Source organism: Sylvia atricapilla, chromosome 3 (genome assembly GCF_009819655.1).
Source record: "Sylvia atricapilla isolate bSylAtr1 chromosome 3, bSylAtr1.pri, whole genome shotgun sequence".
Lineage (NCBI taxonomy): Eukaryota > Metazoa > Chordata > Aves > Passeriformes > Sylviidae > Sylvia > Sylvia atricapilla.
This window is the reverse complement of record NC_089142.1, coordinates 24,632,665-24,652,031: the sequence shown is the minus strand read 5'-3', so window position 1 is coordinate 24,652,031 and position 19,367 is coordinate 24,632,665. Positions and strand designations below refer to the sequence as shown.

Here is a 19,367-nt window from a genome sequence, read left to right as displayed (position 1 = left end):
GTCTAACTCATATGATTGATTAAATAAGACACAAGGCATGGGGGTTTTTTCCCAGCATTGGATGGTTAGCTAAAATCAAGGGTTTGATTTTGAACAAGTGATTGTAAAGTCTAACATGAAGAATGTAATCCTATTTTGCAGGAAGCTAGTGTAGAATTGGCACAACACAAGAAGGATCTGGAAGTTTTGAAGCAGCTCCTTGAAGAACTTTCATTCCACGCCCTTCCTGGAGATAAAGCACTGGTATTAGAAAAAGTAAATGCTTTGTCAAAGAAATTCAAAGAGGTAGAGGAGACAATAAAAGAAAAGTAAGTTGAATAATCAAAGTGTTACCACTTTGGCTAATAACACAGTCCTACTTTTCCCCCTCTGTGACAGAACATAAATTGCTGATTGAGTATATTGCTTTAGAGTACTCTTTGGCATCAGACTGCAAAGAAAAACTGGAGAAATTCTAAGAGATTCTATAGAAGTTACCTTTTGTCTTGGTTTGGGAAGACAGGTATCTGCCAGGGAAAGCTGGAGCTTCCCTTGGAATGGAGAATTTAAACCACCACCACTACCACCCCCCTTTTTTTCCAATAATAAATTTGCAGTTAAAAGCTTTAGGCAAAAGATTTTGGAAATAGAAATAGCAGTTCTTTACTAGTATGTATAACAAGGCAAACAAAAAAAAACCAACTACAGCATTAATAACAAAAACAGTACCAAGAACCTCAGGACTTTGCTTCACAAAAACCCAGGGCAGTTTGTTCTTAGTACCTTTGTAGAATCCTCAGAGCACCAAGCTGGAAACAGTGGGAAAAGTCCCGGGCTGGTAGCTGGGATGGCAGGATGTCCCAGCAGGGAATGGGATGCAGAGTCACACTGTAGCAAGAGCAGCAGTGCCAACAAAAGCTATGATGGCAGGGCAGGGCTGGCCCAGCTCCCACAGGGTGGCAGAGAAGCTCAGAATTCCAGGGCGAGGAGATGATGGCAGATTTCCCAGGACTGAACTCCTCTAGAGAGACTGAACTCAGTGAGCAGCAACCCAGCCATTCTCTCTTCCCGAACATCGAAAAAACAGCATGCCAAGCTGCCTCAAGCTCTGTCCTTTACCTGCCCCAAAACTCACGTTACCTCCCCCTCCAAGCTTTGACCACCCCTTTGTTTTTTGTTAATTGGTCTTAAGTACGACACTTAGTGTCCTTGGTAACTTATGGGGGAAAAATTCTTTAGAGTAAAAAGGAACAAACCTAACTCTCAACACCTTTGCAGTATGTTTTTGCACATTCTGCTTATATCCATAAAACTAGCTTTTTGACACTTTGAATTTAGGAATAATAATGCCAGTTTAATAATATTTGTTGATTTAATTATTAGAAGGAATACTGTCATTCCTTTGTCTTTAATTGTCTAGAGAAGAGGATGTGTCATCTTGTCAGAAACAAATGGATTCTTTTGAGCTGCTTGTAGAATCATTGAAGAAATGGATAAAAGAGACGACAGAACGAATTCCAGCAGCACAGCCCTCTCTGAATACAGAGGAGTTAAAGAAACCTTTGGAAGATACATTGGTAAGCCTATGTAGGAGAAATGAAACCTGGCTGAAGGAAATAAGGCATCTATTACTAATATTGAAATACAGATTTAAGGTGTAAGCAGTCACAGTAATTGGGACTAGGGGGCTTGCAGTCTGCATTTACATTCCCGTTTGTTTTGTATGTTTTGCAACAGATTCCCAAACAGCAAAGTTGTTCCTTTCTGTACGCTCATTCTCTTAAGTCTGAAGTCAGTTTTGTAATGAACAAATAACTGTCTTTCTTAACCAGAATTTAAAAGATGAATGGACATTAAAGGCCCTGAACTGCAAAAAATGAACAGTAGAGGAACTTTGCTGTGTAACTTAATCACTGCTGTGACTTCTCCTGCAAAATTGAGAGCAGTTGCCAAATCAGGTATGCTTTTGTATAATCAGGTAAGCCTAACATTCCAAGAATTTTTAAAACCTTTAAGACAGAAATTAATATTGTTTCACCCTTGGATTGTTTCACCCTTGGATTCTTAATATTATGGCTTGTGAGAAAACATTTAGCCGTGTGTCTTCTGACCATTGTTAGCTGTGATTATATTTAAACTGTCTAGCTGCTTTAGGAATTCAGCACACATTCTCATGGTTTTGCTCTGCCAAAATAATGTAAAAGTGCGCTTATGTAGAAGTTTAACATGTCCTAGAGCTGTTACGCAATTCCCAGATAGTGAATAAAATGATGCTATCACGGTTGCCTTCATATCATCTCAGAAAGGTTCTGAGAATAAGAAATTGGCTTACTCTGATCAGTGTTTGGTCCCTCACATATCCGTCAAGTCTGCAAGCAGGAGAAATACAAACCTTGTTTTGCCAGCTCTGATGTACGTGCACAGAGATACCAATTTAATGGCCAAAAGGCTATTCTGTGACACCGAGGAAACAGAGAAAGCTTTGCAGAGTCATGGAGTTTTTGTTAGAAGGGTAATGATGAGATGGTTTATACAAAAAATGAGCCTAGGTAAATGTACTCATCTTAATATGATATCATAATTAGTATTAGTCATTGTTTTAGTTGAAACAACAGCACAGAAGTGAATCAACTTTGTATCTCAGCATGCTTTTCCTGGGCCAAAATATGTTTTCTGTTTAGACCTTCAGCTAAATTCTACTGGTAATCATAATTTAAAGATAGCAAGTCTATTTCCATGATTTTTTTTTACTCTAGTGTTAAATATTAATTTGTTTTACAAAACCCAGTAATTCTGCCAAGTATCATTCCAGACATAGTTTAAGGACATTGGGTGTTTTAAATGCAATAAGCACATTTTCAGTCAATCCTGGAACTGACTAGGTCTGGAAATAAATTCAAGTGTGTTGGCTTTCATTGGTCATGTCATCTGGAAATGACTTGGAGGTTGGGGACTGATAGAGGATACTTACTGGGCAAAAGTGGAACACTTTCTTACATCTCTTTCTTATATTTCTTATATAGCTGCCTCTGGTTTTGGGGATTTTTTTTTGAACTTAAAATAAAAATCTTTCAAAGAATGTTTGGAATCTTCTATGATCTATTGGGCTCATTCCTCTGCCTCTTTTCTACTCCTATGCATCCAGATAGAAAAAAATAGTTAAATAGCTCTCACATAAGAGCAGCTATAATCCTCCAGATCAGAACATTTGCTCTCCTTAACAAGAGCTGTACTGTGTATCACTTTATCACAGTTATAAATACCAGAGTCCAGCTAAAAGAGCGTGAAGATCTACAGGACTCTAGCTGGAGCCTGTGACTTCTCTTATCTGGTTTGTTTTCTCTTGCCATCCTCCAGCTGCCACTAATGTAGTTCCTCAGTGTCCAGCTGGTACTGGGGGCTGGATGCATAGCCTTTTCCAAGGCAACCATTAATCTTCCTCTGTTAATTGCTCTTCTGGGAATACATATGTGCAGGAGAGGGGCAAGTGATTCTCCTTGCAGTTCTCTGCTGTGTGAACATGTGGCCCTGCTCTTTGGTCTGACTCCATTTTACAGAGCCCATTAGCTCTGGTTTCAGAGGCTCTGGTATTATGGTTAATTAATAGGGCTGCCTAGGTGAATGGCTGCCTCCAAGTGACAGTAAGGACTTCAGGTGTAAGAGTGCCACATTGCAATTCCTATCATGGAGCACATGTGTGAGTATTGCTTATGACAAGATAGGGAGGAATGAATCCAGTTGGTTTTGAGAGTTTTCTATGCAGAGTTACAATGTCCATAGACCATAGAATATTTTTTAATTGGAAAAGACCCTTAAGATCATGAGGTGCAGACACTAACTCAGCACTGCCAAGTCCAGTACTAAACCATGTCCTTAAGCAGCACACATGCATGTTTTAAAATACCTCCAGGAAGGGTATCTCAACCACTTCCCTGGTGGGTAAAGGTGCCCTAAATAAGCAGTGCCTTTGGTTCTGGTGTCTGCAATAAGCACTCTGGGCCTCTTTGCTGTGTAATGTTTAGTGCTCTCCTCAGTGGCAGCGTTTGCCAGCTCGTCCTCTCCCAGGCTATACCCATCACAGCTGGGTAAAACTGTGTTCTCAGTAGGGAGCAGGGTCCTTTGGGGGAGAGGGAGGAATGTTAGCAGTCTGGTTGTGAATAGGCCTCATAGCTAGGGCATAAACCCTAGGTCCTGGCCAGTTGTTCAGTACAGAATTGGAAGCAGTAGGACTGCTGATACATCATACATCTGTGCACCCTTGTAAGTGTGTGCATGTACATCCACCCCACCCACGATGCACATGCTCTGCCCACGTGATACCAACTATGGTACTGGGGCTTTCTTCTTGATGTTGTAATCACAGCTGTGGATTGTGCTGTTTTGAAGAGGAAATGAAGTGCTGGGATTTTGGTGGGAAAAGGGTCAGATAAACATGAGGCTTCATCTCTTCTGATCCACAGGTGGCACAATTTTAAATGGTGAAGGAGGAGCTCTAGGAACTCAGGATTTCTTGAAAAATAAAGGTCAGTAAAAATTTAAGCATGTGAAATGTTGCTTGCCAATTACTGTTAAATGTGGAAGTATTTTTTAAGTGTTGCTCATAAATCTGCCAGTAGCAGTCATTATTAGACTGAAATTTCACATCACCATCACATAAGACAACTACATTGACTAGGACATGGTATTATAAGTAATATAACAATGCCTATCTCATTATTTTCTTCAAAGACCAACCAAATCTGGCCTTGTTTTCTGAATCAATCAATATATGCTTTTATAAATCTGTACAGGGATGGCTATTTTAATATAAGACATGACTTCTAAGAAATACCTTTCAATGGGGATTGAAACTTCAACACCCATCAGCATTCACAATATGTGTATACACAAATATATGTATACAAAGACACCCATTTTGTATACATTTGTGTCACTATGACCAAGTCTTTCATAAAAACAAAGGAAATTTAATATACGGATTTTGTAGTAGCTGAACTGTAGCCCAGTATATTCAACTTTCGGTCGTGGAATTGTTACTTAAAATACTAAAACAGCAATGGGTAAAAAGACTGAAACATGTCTGTGCACTTGTATGTATTGAAATAATGATTTCTGTGAAATAAGTTCTTGCAAATAGGAACTGTTATTAGCTCATTCAGATGTAGTGTTACCACATTTAGAGTGGATTGGAAATAACTCTAACATATGCAGTGACTTCTTATTGGGGGAACTATTAGCTACTGTAACTCAGAGGTTCAATACTGTTTCAGTACATTCAGTAGCATTCAAGGCCTTGTAACTTCTAACACAGTCTTTGTGCACCTTTCTCTACAGAATTGACATCTGTTCAACAAGCTAGGTCTAATGTAATCACAGCTATGAAGATTTGGGAGTTTTATTGAATGAAAGATTTCAGAACTAGAAAGCATGCTTTCAAAATGCAAAATATTCAGGAAGAATCGCCTCAATGATGCATTGTTGCAAAAAATGGACAAAACTGCATCAGACTGGGAAGCTGCTCCAACAGATAGTGAAGCGGTTAAAGCCCAAGTTGAGCAACATAAGGTACTTTGTGCCTTCAAACAAATACTTTTTCTTGCAGTTATTAGGCAGATGCTATAAAATACTGATATCTCAGCCTAGCTTAATGCTGCAGAGAGTATTTAAATGATCCAACTAAGCATATTAGTCAGGCTTAGAGCAAATCTGGCAAACTGTGTCAGTGGAGTAAAGGAGCACTGTGTCAGAGAGAATGATTTTTGCAGGTCAGAAAATAATAATTTCAGTAGACAGTTTGAAAAGGTGAGGCTGTACTGATCATGCAATAAACTTTTTTGATCTTAGTGTTTAGAGGCCTATAATAGATTACTTGTAATATCTGAAGGCTGGATCTGTCCAAAAGCTGTTTCTGCAGCTGCTGGCTCCCTGATGCTCCACAGACTCCTGGTCTCTGCAGCTGCAGCGGCTTATGTCTCTTCCAGGGCAGTGTTTCTCTTCACAGCCCTGTCATGCTTGTTAAGTTATATAGCTGCTCAACAGCCTCCTTCCCCCTTTATTATTGATAGAGAAAACCACTGAATCAGCAGTAAGCTTCTGGCCTGTTTCAGCATTGGACACATATGCTTCCCTAGCAATGAAGGACAAATATTTACACATGTAAGGTTCATCTATAAAGGGAAATGTAATGGATAGGGAAATTCTTTTCTTGCCTGTGATTGTATATAAACAAAGGCAGAATTAGATTTAAACTGAGTTTCTTTTATATTTGGTGGGTCACCCTTAAAAATTAACCTGACCAGCTACCAACTTCCTCAGAGTTGGATAACATTCAGTCCCTAAAATTCAGACTAAATGTGAAAGAAAACCAGCTCTTTTTTTCTTAACAGAGAATGTGTAAAGCTATCATGATCATGTAACCCGCAGTGTAGTAGAATAGAAAAGTGTTCACAAATAGTTGGAAAACTGAGCAAGTGCTCAGGCAAAAGTCATCTGATGCATTGGTCCTTTTACTAGAAGTTCTAAATCAAGTACAATTTGTTCAATGTTTATTTTTGGTGAGTCTTGGATAATTAAAAAGTAGCTCCATGAGGCAAGCTTTGTTACTTAAGAATATTCATGTAAGAGTCCTTTGCCAGGCATATAAGAACATTCACTTCTGTCTGCAAGAACAGCATTAATTAGGATTTGCTGGAGTATCTCAGTCCTCTGTTAGGTTTACTTAAAAATCTGATTTCCTTAAACTATGGGTTATGGGATCTACACTAATAGTCTGCCTGTGATAGTAGGACTTGGCACTGAGGTCAATGAAGCCACACCACATTCCTCTCTGTCAGAGCTAGCTGGGTTATTTCTGGCTGTGGGCTGTACTTTGCATTAGTTTGCTTTCTGTACACTAAGAGATTCCCAAGTATACGTGAATATGATGGGACCTATGAATCTTATTATCTGAATTCCTCTAATTCTGTGACTTGTTCAAGTTAAGCAGTAATTGTTAATAGAGTTTGTATCTGTCAGGTTCTCCCTTCCAAAAAAAAATTGACTAGCAACATAGTCATTATAACGTGTTTTGAGATTCATAGGCAGAAAAGTAATATTTACAGGCTAGATATCTATTTTTTATCTTCATGTTTGGCACCTAATTATTATGGACTGCAAACTTTACCATTCTTCTTTAGTCTCTTATTTATTTTTTTTATCACCTAAATTTTCAGCTTTTGAAACTGAATTAAAGCAAAGTGCAAATAAAGTGCAGGAACTAAAGACAAAGTTACAGAGCTGTTGGAGAAGAACCCTGACTCTCCTGAGGCACTAAGTGGAGACAAACACTGGATAAAATAGGTACTTCAATAAAGCTATGTTATAGCTCAGACTGATTTGGAAGTTGTTTATTATGAGTTTTTTATTTATTAGCAATAACAAGTATTTTAATGCCTTATTTCCTCTTACCTCTTAAATTCTGTGGAAATAACTCCATTTGGCAAGCATGTAGATCTGGAGTGATTCCACTGATGTCCACGGGCTTTGAATTTGTATTAATGCACAGGCCTGACTCCCTGTTTAAAGGCTTTATCTTTTTCAAATGGTGCGCAGTTAAAACTTGACTGACCAGTTACAAGCAACATATATGTATTGTTCTTTTTACAAAATATAGCAAATTAAGGTGATTCTATTTTCATGTAAAGAATGATTTGAGTTGTTGGTAGTGCTCTTCTGCATGTATTTTTCCCCATGAAGTGGTGGCTTTTGGCATTTTGTGGATTTGGTGGTTTTCTTGCTGTTTTCTAAAACTGAATAAATTTTGCTAGAAAAATTTTTAAAAAGCTAATTTAAAAAAAAAAAATAAAATGACCATGTTTGGTCAATAGATTTTGAGCTATTGCAGCACATAATTGTCATGAGCTTTTAAAAACTCATTTTATGTTAGTAATATTTAAAATAAATTATAGGTCAATGGCATTGTATGTCAATCTTGTTTCATAGTAATAGGCATTTCCATTGCTACACCAACAGTGATTTTGAAGCTGGAGAATTTTTCCAGTCTGTCCTGCTTGTAAGTGAAACTCTGAAAAGTTTAAGTAGCAGGTAAGGTCTCCAACAGACCTTTAGTTGTGTTGAAAGGGGATTAATACAGAATGAGCAGAGGACTGTGAAGCAGCAAAAGGAACTGTAAAAACAGGGATAAAAATCAGGGAATTGCTAGGGAGAGTTAGCAAAATACCAGAGCTGACTGAGCAAGCACTGACAGTATGACAGAGTGGAAGGAAGAAGTTGGAAAACTAAGACTCAAAGGCTGCTCTGGAAGCTACTTCCATAGTGGAAAAGACTGGTGAGGTGTAAATCTGAGCTCACACAGTGCTTTTGAAATACCTATATGCAGAGTATTCTCAATGCCCATCATTAGGTACATGTTTTAGATGTTTTAGGTGAGTGGTTTTAAATGAATGATACAGACATTTGAAAGAATTAGGCTTTTTCAGAGAGCTATCCAGAGCTGAAGCCTAATTTTGGGCTTCTGATCACCCTTGAAAACTTATGGGGCTTTATTACTGAATAAGCAGGGAGATTTGTGTATCTAAAATCAGGCACCTAAGTTGTAACTGAGTAGAACCCCATGCCTTCTATATCATTTGAGACCAAAGCCTAAATATTGGTGTATTCATTCAGTAATATTCCAGTATAATTTTATTACATATTGAATATTCATTGCTTTTAAAATTCCACACATGGCTGACTGTCATCCAGTGTATGTGGGTCTGACTTTTAAAAAGATGTTATTTGCAGAGTCACTGTAATAAGGCAGCTGGAGTTAATCAGCATGAGGCCTATGAGCGAGCTCTGGTTTTGTTTCATATATAGTCTGCTGTCTCACAATCCATCCCCTAAATGTGCATGCAATATGTTAACGTTATCATTGTTAGATTCCAAATGGAAAGAACTCAATCAAGTTACATCTGAGAGACAACAAAAACTGGAGGAGTCTTCAAATTACCTGATCCAGTTCCGACAGCAGAAGCTCAGCTAAAGCACTGGCTTGTAGAAAAGGAGCTAATGGTCAGTGTGCTGGGACCATTATCAATTGATCCTAATATGTTGATACACAAAAGCAACAGGTTCAGGTGAGTAGTGCCAACACACATTATTGATTTAAGTTTCTTCTGCCTTTCTGCTATTAGCAAAGTGCTATTTTGGCATCTAGAGCAGAGCATGGTTAGTGTAAGCCATTAGATTTGTTTATCTTTAGGTATCAGCTTACGTCATACTTGACTGCAGTAATTAACAGAAAAAATATAAGAGTGAAAGGAGATCAGAAACAGGTAAAGAAAAATGTGAGGAGACATTGATCCTTTGATATATCTTTCCATTTTGACCATACTGTGATTCTCTGTAGTAGAATGAAAAATGTCCCTTTGAATTTATAATTTGACATTTTACTGCTATTCCTCATATATAGTCCGTGGTTAGAACTAGCTTCTTGAGATTTTATTCCCTTGACTGTGCCAGTACTAACAAAAATATGAAGGCAAGTGAAATGCAGTACTGTGGATAGATATGGGGCCAAGTAGTGTCAGAGACAGAAGAAAAAGTGTAATGAAAAAGTGGAGTAATTTACTGACAGAACACAGCAAACTGCAGACAAAAGAAAGTAAATGTGAAATCAGATGAGGTTGCAGAAGATAGAAAATTTAATTTCAAACATTTCTATTGCTGGCAGTTATTCTAAACTGGTGGGAAATTATTTGTTTTTGAAAAAAAAGTGTTATTAAAGCTTTAATTTAAAATAATATTAGTAAATTAGTAAATCTACTAATTTACTAATTAAAAATTAGTAAAATCAGTAATATTAAATGAAGTGTTAAAACATGAGTTATGTTCTAATACTATGTGAAATACTATAACTCAATATTGGTTTGTAAGTGCTTCAGAAGTCTAGACAGATTGGCATGAGACTATAATGTATCACTTCACAGTCCTTATAAGTTCAACCTAATTGACTTAGAAATGGTTTGGAATGTTCTGTAAAGTAAAACTATTATATTTGTCTCTTCTTTTGCAAGCACTGTGACTTACTGTCAAAAAAGAAATATTGAGAACCGGTGATAATAACTTAAAAGGTCTTACACTACACATCAGTAATTCTGTGAATTAGCCAGTCTCTGTTCTATAATAAAACATTGTGATACTATGTTAGAATACATCTTTGAAGTTCTTTCTTAAGACAAATATCAAAACTGTCTAGGAAAGAAGACAATACTTGAAACTAAAGAGCACTAATTTTGCTTGGTGTGGTTACTTATTACAGCAGTATTAACAGAATTCATTGTTTACTTGTATCTCCTGGTTGAATTTCTATTAGATGATGTGTAAATTCATCTTATTTTTTTTCCTGTTTCTTTGATGTAAATACTAGGAAACAACACAGTTTAGGTAGAAGGCACACTTATTTCACTGGCTTTTTAAACTTGGATACACTCAATAATAAGCTTAGCTACAATAATTTGACATGGTTTTTTGTCAGAAGCACTTTTTTTTTTCTCACGAATAAATTAATTTTAAAATTATCTTTTTTTTTCCCTAGATTCTGCTCAAAGAGTTTGACACCAGAAAGCCACAATATGAGCAGTTGACTATGGCTGGCAGAGGATTCTGGAGAGACCTGGTGAACATCCACCCTCACATGAAATTGTAAAAGAGCAACTGGCAGCTGTGGCACAGAAGTGGGACAGTCTAACTGGCCAGCTGAAGAGGAGATGTGACCGAATTGACCAAGCCATTGTGAAAAGCACAGAGTATCAAAGTTACTCAGAAGTCTGTCTGATAAGCTAAGTGCCTTGGATAGTAAACTCAGCAGCAGCCTGGCTGTGAGTACACAACCTGATGCTGTGAAACAACAGCTGGAAATTGCTAAAGAAATGAAGGAGGAAATAGGACAGGAAATGAAGAATATAAATGCAGCACAAGCTCTTTGTGAAGAGCTGTCAACGCTGGTTGGGGAAGAGTATTTGAAAGCAGAACTTACAAGACAGTTAGAAGGCATCTTAAAATCATTTAAGGACATTGAGCAAAAATCAGGTTAGTATTTATTTAAAGAAAAACAGTAAGTAAGGCATAAAGTAAGGCAAAAGTTTGTGATAGAGGTGTTGATCAAACTGAGCCTGGTGTCAGCTCTCTATCCAGTCTAACCCCCAAGCAGTTGTACATTAGAATTTAGAAGAATCCTCATGCCTTGAAAAGATAAGAACAATGCTTGGCATTTCTAGTGAATATTTTGGGAGAGAACTTGGAGTAAAACAACAAGGCTGCTTTTGTCATGTCGTCCTTCAGGTGCATCTTCACTGAATTAGAATACCAAAAGATGATGCTGTTCACTGAGCTACCCAACTTCATGGGGGCAGAGTATAAGCCAAAATAATAATTGTAGGCAAACACCAGTTAATGGCTTAGTGAAACACAGTGGTAATTGAATAAAACTGCCTGTGACAGAAGGGGGCTGGTAGTCTGCAGCCTTTCCGTACCTTGTGAACAACAGAACTGAGCAAGTAATACATTGCAAGCTATATCACACTTTGTTCTCCCTAGCAGCCTCAGTTTTGGGTTTTAATTTCCTCTGGTCACAACGAATTTCAGAGAATCTCCCTAGTAACATGTATTGCCTCTAGGCCATGAATTAGGCACTACGAGGTTATACCCACTTAATTTTCCCTGTGCTTACACGTCATAGTGCCATGAAGCCCTACTGTCTGTTTTTTTACCCCCAAAATCTGCCCAATTGTATCCATGCAGACACAGACTGGATAAGGCCGCCTCATTTGATTCATATCCTAATGCCTTCACTGATCTGCATTGCAGGAATGAGGCTGCCCCTTGCAAGAAACTTGGTTGTCTGCCAGTCAAATTCCACATACTAAGGACTGGTTTTCTTTAAATTAATGTTCATGCATAATAGAATCGATATTTTTATTACTTTTTCCCCTGAATACTAACAGGTTCTGCTAATGAACCTCTGTGTTGCCTTCTCCTTTGTAGATAACCATGTTCAGCAGCTTCAGTCAGCGTACACCACTTCTCATCAGTTCCAGCAAATGTCTAAGGACTTTCAGGCCTGGCTGAGCAAAAAGAAAGAAGAGCTGAACCAGGCTCGTCCTGTGTCAGCCAAACTTGATGCCTTGCAATCACTAATTGAAGAGCAGAAAGATTTTAAGAAGACAATGACCGATCAGATTAGTTCATATGAAAGAATTGTTGCAGAAGGAGAAAGTATCTTACAGAAGACTCAAGGAGATGACAAAGCAGAGTTACAATCCCAAATTGCCACACTCAAGAATAACTGGGATGAAATGAATAAACAGGTAAAAGAAAGAGAAGATAAATTAACAGATTGTCTGGAGAAAGCCCTCAAATATAAGCAGCATGTAGAAAATCTGCAGCCATGGATAGAGAAGTGCCAAAGCAACCTGTGTGAATTAAAAATTGGCATAAACCCTGTTGAAATAGAGGATTCTATTGTTCAGGTGAGGGCATGGCAGAAGGACCTGGATAAACACCATGGGATGGTGGAACTATTAAATAATTCTGCTGAAAGTTTGCTCAATGCATGTCAAACAGATAAAGAAATTGTTCAAGAAGAAATTAAGGTGCTGAATCAGAATGTGAAAGTGGTTACAGAACAGTTACATAAGAAGAGAGAGTGCTTGGAAAATATGGCACAAAGACTGAAAGAGTTTCAGGACTCATCCAGGGAAACTGAAAGACAACTTAAAAGTGCCAAAGATCATCTGGAAGCCCATGACTCACTTGGACCTCAGTCATTCAGTAACAACACCTGACAATGATGCAGGCCCAGCAGAAAGCCTTGCAAGCTTAAAGCCTCACGTTGATTTGGCAAAAAAGCTTGCCCAAGACCTGGTGGTAGAAGCTTCTGATTCAGCAGGTGTTTCTGACCTCTTACTCCAAGCTGAATCTTTGGAGCAAGAATACACTGCAGTGAAGCAGCAAGTTGAGGATAGGTGCTCATTCCTAGAGACCAAACTTCAGGGAATTGGCCATTTCCAAAACAGCATCCGAGAGATGTTCTCTCAGTTTGCAGAGTTTGATGATGAACTTGATAGTATGGCTCCAGTGGGGAGAGATCTCAAGGTACTGCAATCACAGAGAGAGGACATAAAACATTTCATGAAAAAGTTGGAGGATCTTATAATGAATAACGAAAATGCTAATAAAAACTGTAAAATTATGCTAGCCACAGAAGCTGAAGCTTCTCCTGATCTTGTTGGTATAAAGAGAGACTTGGAAGCTCTAAATAAACAGTGCAACAAGCTACTAGACAGAGCTAAGGCCAGGGAAGATCAAGTGGAGGGTACTATTTGCCGTGTTGAGGAGTTTTACAGTAAGCTAAAAGAATTTTCCACTCTGCTTGGGAGAGCTGAAGAACATGAAGAGTCACAAGGTCCTGTTGGAATGGAAACTGAGGCTATTAATCAGCAGCTGAATACATTCAAGGTAGGAAGATTGCTTTCTTACTAATATAAAGTATTTTACCACAATACCATTTTATTAACCATCATAGTGAAAGTGACTGGTTAAGTGCAAATCTTAGAAGTCTTGTTTCACAGCAGTCTGTCCTGCCTGTATGCATTTTATCTCATTTAAAGTGGGGTCTTAAACTCTAGAGCTTTCCTTTCCTTCAGCTTGGCAGACATTGGGAATTTTGCATCTCAGCTCCCAGTTCCTGCACCCCAATTCCCTCTTCACCTCTGATCACTATCTTGTTACCTTCTGTAATGCATCTGCCTTTCTGTTTTTTGAGCCCTATTTGATGTCCATGCATGACACATCTTTCATCTTCACAGTGGTGTGAATTTTAGACTCCAGTGTTCACCTACCAGCCCACATTCACTTTGCCCATCTGAGTAGTTTAGGGTTTTGTCACCTGGGTATAGGTCTCAGTGTATTTAGGTTTAAGATTTTGCCTTTTGTCATTTTCTTTTCTGATACACTGGCCAGTTTTACCTCACTGAATTCCACCCTTACCTAGAAACATCCTAATAAAAAGGAAACAGGCAAAATTATCCCCCTATGATTTTGGGATTTTTCTGTAACATCCCTATCCAAAATGCACTCCAGAGCTTCTGAGTGTAGCTTTTTTAATATGCCAGCTAACAATCCATGTCCAGCTCAAAAACATGCATTGCAGTGATAATGGGTGTTAATTGAGCTTTGCTGCTGAAATAAATATAGATATTTGCTTGGGTTAGGTTACAAGAAATCAATTTCCAGTGCTCATCAGAAAGATTTATAGATGTAAGCAGTGTTTGAAAAAGATCTTAAATCTCCTAATGGCTATATAGTAGCACTGAACATTCTGCACTGCTTTGGTTTTGTTCCAATATAATATTGATTCAAATGTTTGTAAGACTTGTACATTCGTTGACACTTAATGATAGAGCCAAACCTTCATTGCAGGATTTGATAAGCTGTGCTGTAAAAACTATTATGACCTTGGAAAAGAGTCATTACGTGGCTGGTCCAACAGAGGGTGTATTTTGCTTGTTTAACCCATACTGGAAAGGAAGACTAAACCAGAAAACTTTCATGTGAGAATTTCAAATGGAAGTTACTGTGAATTTTGATGGTCTTTGAGAATGCATAAATAGAGAGAAAAATCTTGAACAAATAGTTACATTATGAGGCGATTAGACTGGGAGGATTAGACTGGGAGGATTAAAATTGTATGCCAGTCTATCCTAAAAAGTCTATCTCAATTTAAAAGAGAAACAAATGGCTTCTATTTGTATATGTTTAGTAAAACGCTTTGGATATTGGAAAATAGCAACAGCTCCTGCTGTGGATGCTCTTGCTTACATTGGTTGGACAGGACTTCAGCTGTAGCCAGTTTGGGATCTCTGATTTCACCACATTTCTTACATTCTCAAACACTAGGTGCAGCTTTTTTAATGGGTATTTTATACAGTGAATTGTGTGTCTACAAATATGTACTTTATTGTAATAGAAAAATATTTCTGGAGTGTTACAACCTGATGAGCAGATGTAGAAAAATCTATCTCCCAGTGTGTTGTCCCAGTGTTGTAGTTCATCAGGGCATTGGACACAACACAGCAATGGGGCAGTTTGGGAGTGAGAGACCTGTGCAGACCAGTGGGGGGACAGCATGCCTGAAACACAAAAGCTTATGTGCTAAGAAGACAAAAAAACTCTGAAGAGACATAAAGGAGAACAGTGATAGCAGCATGTTTATATCCAGAAGTCTACTCTGGGATTGTATTTATATTAGATATTTATAAGCTTAGAAATGTGTTTTGCTTGAAGCAGCTATTTTAGGCCATGCTTTTCCTTAAGATTAAAAACACAATGCCATTAAACAGGAGGTGAAGAATGATGAAAAAGTGAAGTGTTTAAATAAGTGAAAAGCAAACGCAGAATAAAACATCAGAGTGAGGAGCCTTTGAAGAAGGAAATAGGGAGACCAGAATGGGAAATTTTACTGAGAGTGTGGTTGGTGAAGGGATACTGATAGTAGGAGGATAGGGATCAACTCTCCTAATGCTTGGTGTCAGTGCTACTGAGGCATGTCAAAATTACAGTAAGTAATCTATATTTATACTCTTTGCCCTTCCAGAGAGCAGTTCTACCTGAGGCAGCAAACTGCAGGGAGACTGGATCCCACAGATCCTGCTCCACTCGTGGTGTGTTTGTGTTTGCTCACATGTTTGTGCACGTACGCAAACACATACAGCCTGAAAATGTGGCTGTGGCCACAAAACCACTGTCTGGCTCCTTATGTCTTTAGCTTCTGTGGTCAGCTACAGTCAACTTCAGTTCCTCAAGAGTAAAGCAAAAGAGTTGTTCTTTGGTATAGATCAATTAACATGAAATCTTCAATCTCTTCAGGGAAGGATCTCATGTAATGGGCCAGAGGTGATTTTTGTGGTTTAACCAATTTTTATGTACAAAGAGTTAGAGCTGTGTGCAGCTTCTTGGCATGACATTAAAACACATAATGTTTTTTTTTTAAAAATAAACTGGCTTTGAGTTGTATTATAGATATATATATATTTAAAATGCATATGCATACTTGCTTTATTTATATTTCTTCTTTGTTATGTACTTATTCCAGTTGGTATAGAATGTTAAATTGAAAGTAGTTGCCATCAGTGTTAAACTGTAAGTAGTTGCTGTCAGTGTTAAACTATATTTATTTACAATGCAGTTATAAAATTTACTTTCTGTAAATGAAAATTTTCAGTGCAGTTAATTTCAAAGTAGAACCATGACTCTTACTTCACTTCAAAAAGAGTATAATCAAATGAAGAATTTATCTCAAGTAATATATGACACACACAAAAAATTACTAATTACCTTGGCTTTGTAAGACACTTTTCACCCCAAAGTCTGTATGCAATGTGTGGATTAGTCCTGAAAGGAAATTTCAGTAAATTAGGTTTGTTAAGGTACATTGAGGCTGCCACCATTCTTCAAAAGCAAAACAAAAAAGAATTGTGCAAATGGACTGAACCAAACACTCTGAGTTTGAGTAGCTGCACAGTGCTAGAATGTTTGCAGTTGGAGAAGCATTTGCAGCTAGTTTCTCTCTGAAATAAAGAACCCAAAGTTGAATTATTTTACTTTTTGAAACTTTTTCACAATTCTTTGTGCTGTCATTCTTCTTACTAAAGCCAACATGTCACTCTTACAGCTTTCATGAGCATGTGGTTCATTTGATTTTTGCTGTTATTTTTGGATTAAAAGTAGATATAGTCATTAGAGGTTGCCTTCTAATTGGACTTTATGGGAATTTTTAGGTAGCCTGAGTAGTCCAGCCAATGAGCTTGAACTAAGATTTTAATTGGCTCATGTTATAGAACCACAGAATTGTTTAGGTTGGAAAAGACCTTCAAGAACATCAAGTCCAGTGTTAATTCAACATTGCCAAGTCCACTGTTAACCATGTCCCTAAATGCCACATCTACATGTCTTGTTAGGTATGTGGAAGGTGTTCAGTCCTTTGATTTTTGCTTTGAAGGCAAATAATCAGAAGTTTCTCTTTGAGCTAAGTGTTGCATATCCCATGCTCTGATTACAAACCCTAGAATAAGATACTAAAATCTTCAGTGGGATTTTACTACAGTTAAGGTCTGTATTGAAAAGAAAAGGTAATATAAGAAGTATTAAATCTTTTTAAGAGTTGCATTTTGAAAGTGACTTATCTGTAATACAAAAGTCTTCAGCTGAAACAGTGAAAAATGGTAAACTATTTTTAACTATTAAAATATTTTTGCTGTTGAACAAATACAGACCAGTTTCAGCTATATGCTGACCCTATAAAATTATGCAGCACTTTCTGAATCCAGCAGGGATCTACCTGGTTTCTGTTGTCTTGGATGAAAATAACCATGGACGATAGGGCCTTTCATCAAATGTATCTAAAGTTTGCATCTTTACCATTATAGTATATTCTCTGCTAGAGAATCCAGAGGTGATTATCTGTTTGGCATAATCCAAATGTTATATGGCTGCTCACCAGAAAGGAGGAAGTGAGAATTTGTTTTGCATGACCTTAGTGTTTTGATATGTAGCTGACTGTTTATTAAGTGAATCAATAAACATGAAGTGTGGTATGTTTGTATTTCTTGCATACAGTGTATCTATCCTGCTTGCTGCTTAATGTGGGAAGCTCAAGCTGGTTGTAGTGAGTGCACTGTGCTTAAGTTTCAGCACTAAGTGCCTTATGCTGTCCTTAAACTGAGATCTGAATTGTGCTATAACTGATGGCTGCTGTCACACCAGCAGCTCTGGTCATTAGGGGTTTGGTTTCTACTGGAGTGGAGCTGCTTGGTCACAGCAGCTCCTCCCGTGCTGTTGGCGAGTTACCTGTGAGTCTCCCAAGCCTTCCCCTCCATGGTTATGAGCTAGAACTGTAGGTTAGGAGCTAGTGTTGAACTGTATTTAAAAGATGCCATTTTCCAAACCGGGAATCTTTGTGCTGATAGGCTGGTTTTGGGCTCCAATAAATCCATTGGAGGAAAAAAAAAATCATTCAGGTATAGTTAATTCTTTTCCAATATTTTGATGTTTGTTTCAGTGGGAGCTGGATTCTTCAGGAGCGGCTGCCCTGTCAGCCAAAGCCGCCCTAAGCTCTTGCCTCAGGGCCAGTGACCAGACTGAAAATAGTCAAAACTGGACTGAGCATCCCACTTTGCATGTCAGGTGGAGCAGTGTGTGACTATTCCAACACCTAATCTAAACACTAGGCGAGTTCGGAGAGATTCTTAAGCAATACAGTGGTAAAGTTTCGGTGTAACTTCAGAAAGGAAGCCTCCACTGAAATGACTGCTTTCTGAGACGGGGCGGTGGCGCTCGGGCGCGGTTACAGCGCGGCTTCCTTCCCCGAGCTTCCCCGGTGCCGGCAGGCGGCCGGAGCGGTGCCGGCCGCTCCCCCGGCGCTCCGGAGCGGGCTGATGTCAGCGCCGGGCCGCCGCCTGCGCTCGCCAGCCCCCGGCGCGGCACCGAGCGAGCAGCGAAGGCGCGGGCGGCCGAGATCAGGAGGCGGCGGGCAGGCACGGAGGGAGGGGAGCCCCGGGGGCAGCCCCCGGAGCGGCGCTCGGGGCGCGGGCGGGCCGGCGGCAGATGTTTGCTGAGGAGAGAAGCGGGGCGTTCCCGGCGGCTGCAGCGGGGCGAGCCGGGGCGCTGGGCGGGACGCGCCGGCGCTGCGCGGAGGGGATTTCCCTCCCTCGGCTCCCGAGCAGCTGCGCCTCAGAAATGAGGAGGAGGCGAGCGCAGCCCGCTAGCTGCGGCTTGTAGTCGGGACCTGCCGAATGTAAACCTGCCGTGCCTTCGGGGAACGCGCCACGATTGCTCGGCTCTGCAGCTGCCTTAAAGAGCTCTCCGGGACGGCATCGGGAGAATCGGGCTGAAACATTCGTCTTCCGACGGTCTGCTCAAAGGACGCGTTGGCTTGGCTGCTGGAAAGTGATGTTTTCCTGTGGGACTTGTGGAGGCACCACGAACAAGCCTGTTACAACACGAGGATAAGCTGCCTTTCAGATCAAGGTTATTTATAGCTACTGCCAAAAAAGTAAAGGGCTGTTTAATTATTCTTACTGTTCTGGATTTAACTTATTTCCCCCCACCCCTCAGGATTTTCTCCGTGCCTTGGTCAGGACCATACAAGCCACTGTGGATTCTGTCTTTTTAAGCTGCCACACCATGTTTTATTTATAAAGGAGATGGGACCCTGCAAGCCAGCTAAATGGATTACAGTTAAGCAGTCATGTACAGAAGATAATGTACTGCCTTCTGTAACACTTGTTCATTTGAAGGCTTATTTGGGAGATTTCGGATACAGATTCTGACCCGGAAAATTAAATGAAGCC

General features: G+C 39.3%; 1 protein-coding gene across 1 annotated transcript in view; it reads left to right on the top strand.

Moving 5' to 3' along the window:
* LOC136358337 (dystonin-like) overlaps positions 1-19,367 on the top strand; it is a 290,571-nt gene that overhangs the window by 202,678 nt on the left and 68,526 nt on the right. Inside the window, 20 exon segments of the mRNA XM_066314265.1 lie at positions 142-308; positions 1,400-1,556; positions 1,812-1,836; positions 1,839-1,937; positions 4,440-4,502; positions 5,314-5,343; positions 5,346-5,381; positions 5,384-5,551; positions 7,191-7,232; positions 7,235-7,285; positions 7,288-7,317; positions 8,898-8,978; positions 8,981-9,070; positions 9,073-9,095; positions 10,556-10,619; positions 10,622-10,771; positions 10,774-11,049; positions 12,004-12,792; positions 12,795-12,833; positions 12,836-13,476. Coding sequence (XP_066170362.1) covers positions 142-308; positions 1,400-1,556; positions 1,812-1,836; positions 1,839-1,937; positions 4,440-4,502; positions 5,314-5,343; positions 5,346-5,381; positions 5,384-5,551; positions 7,191-7,232; positions 7,235-7,285; positions 7,288-7,317; positions 8,898-8,978; positions 8,981-9,070; positions 9,073-9,095; positions 10,556-10,619; positions 10,622-10,771; positions 10,774-11,049; positions 12,004-12,792; positions 12,795-12,833; positions 12,836-13,476 — 3,021 coding nt within the window.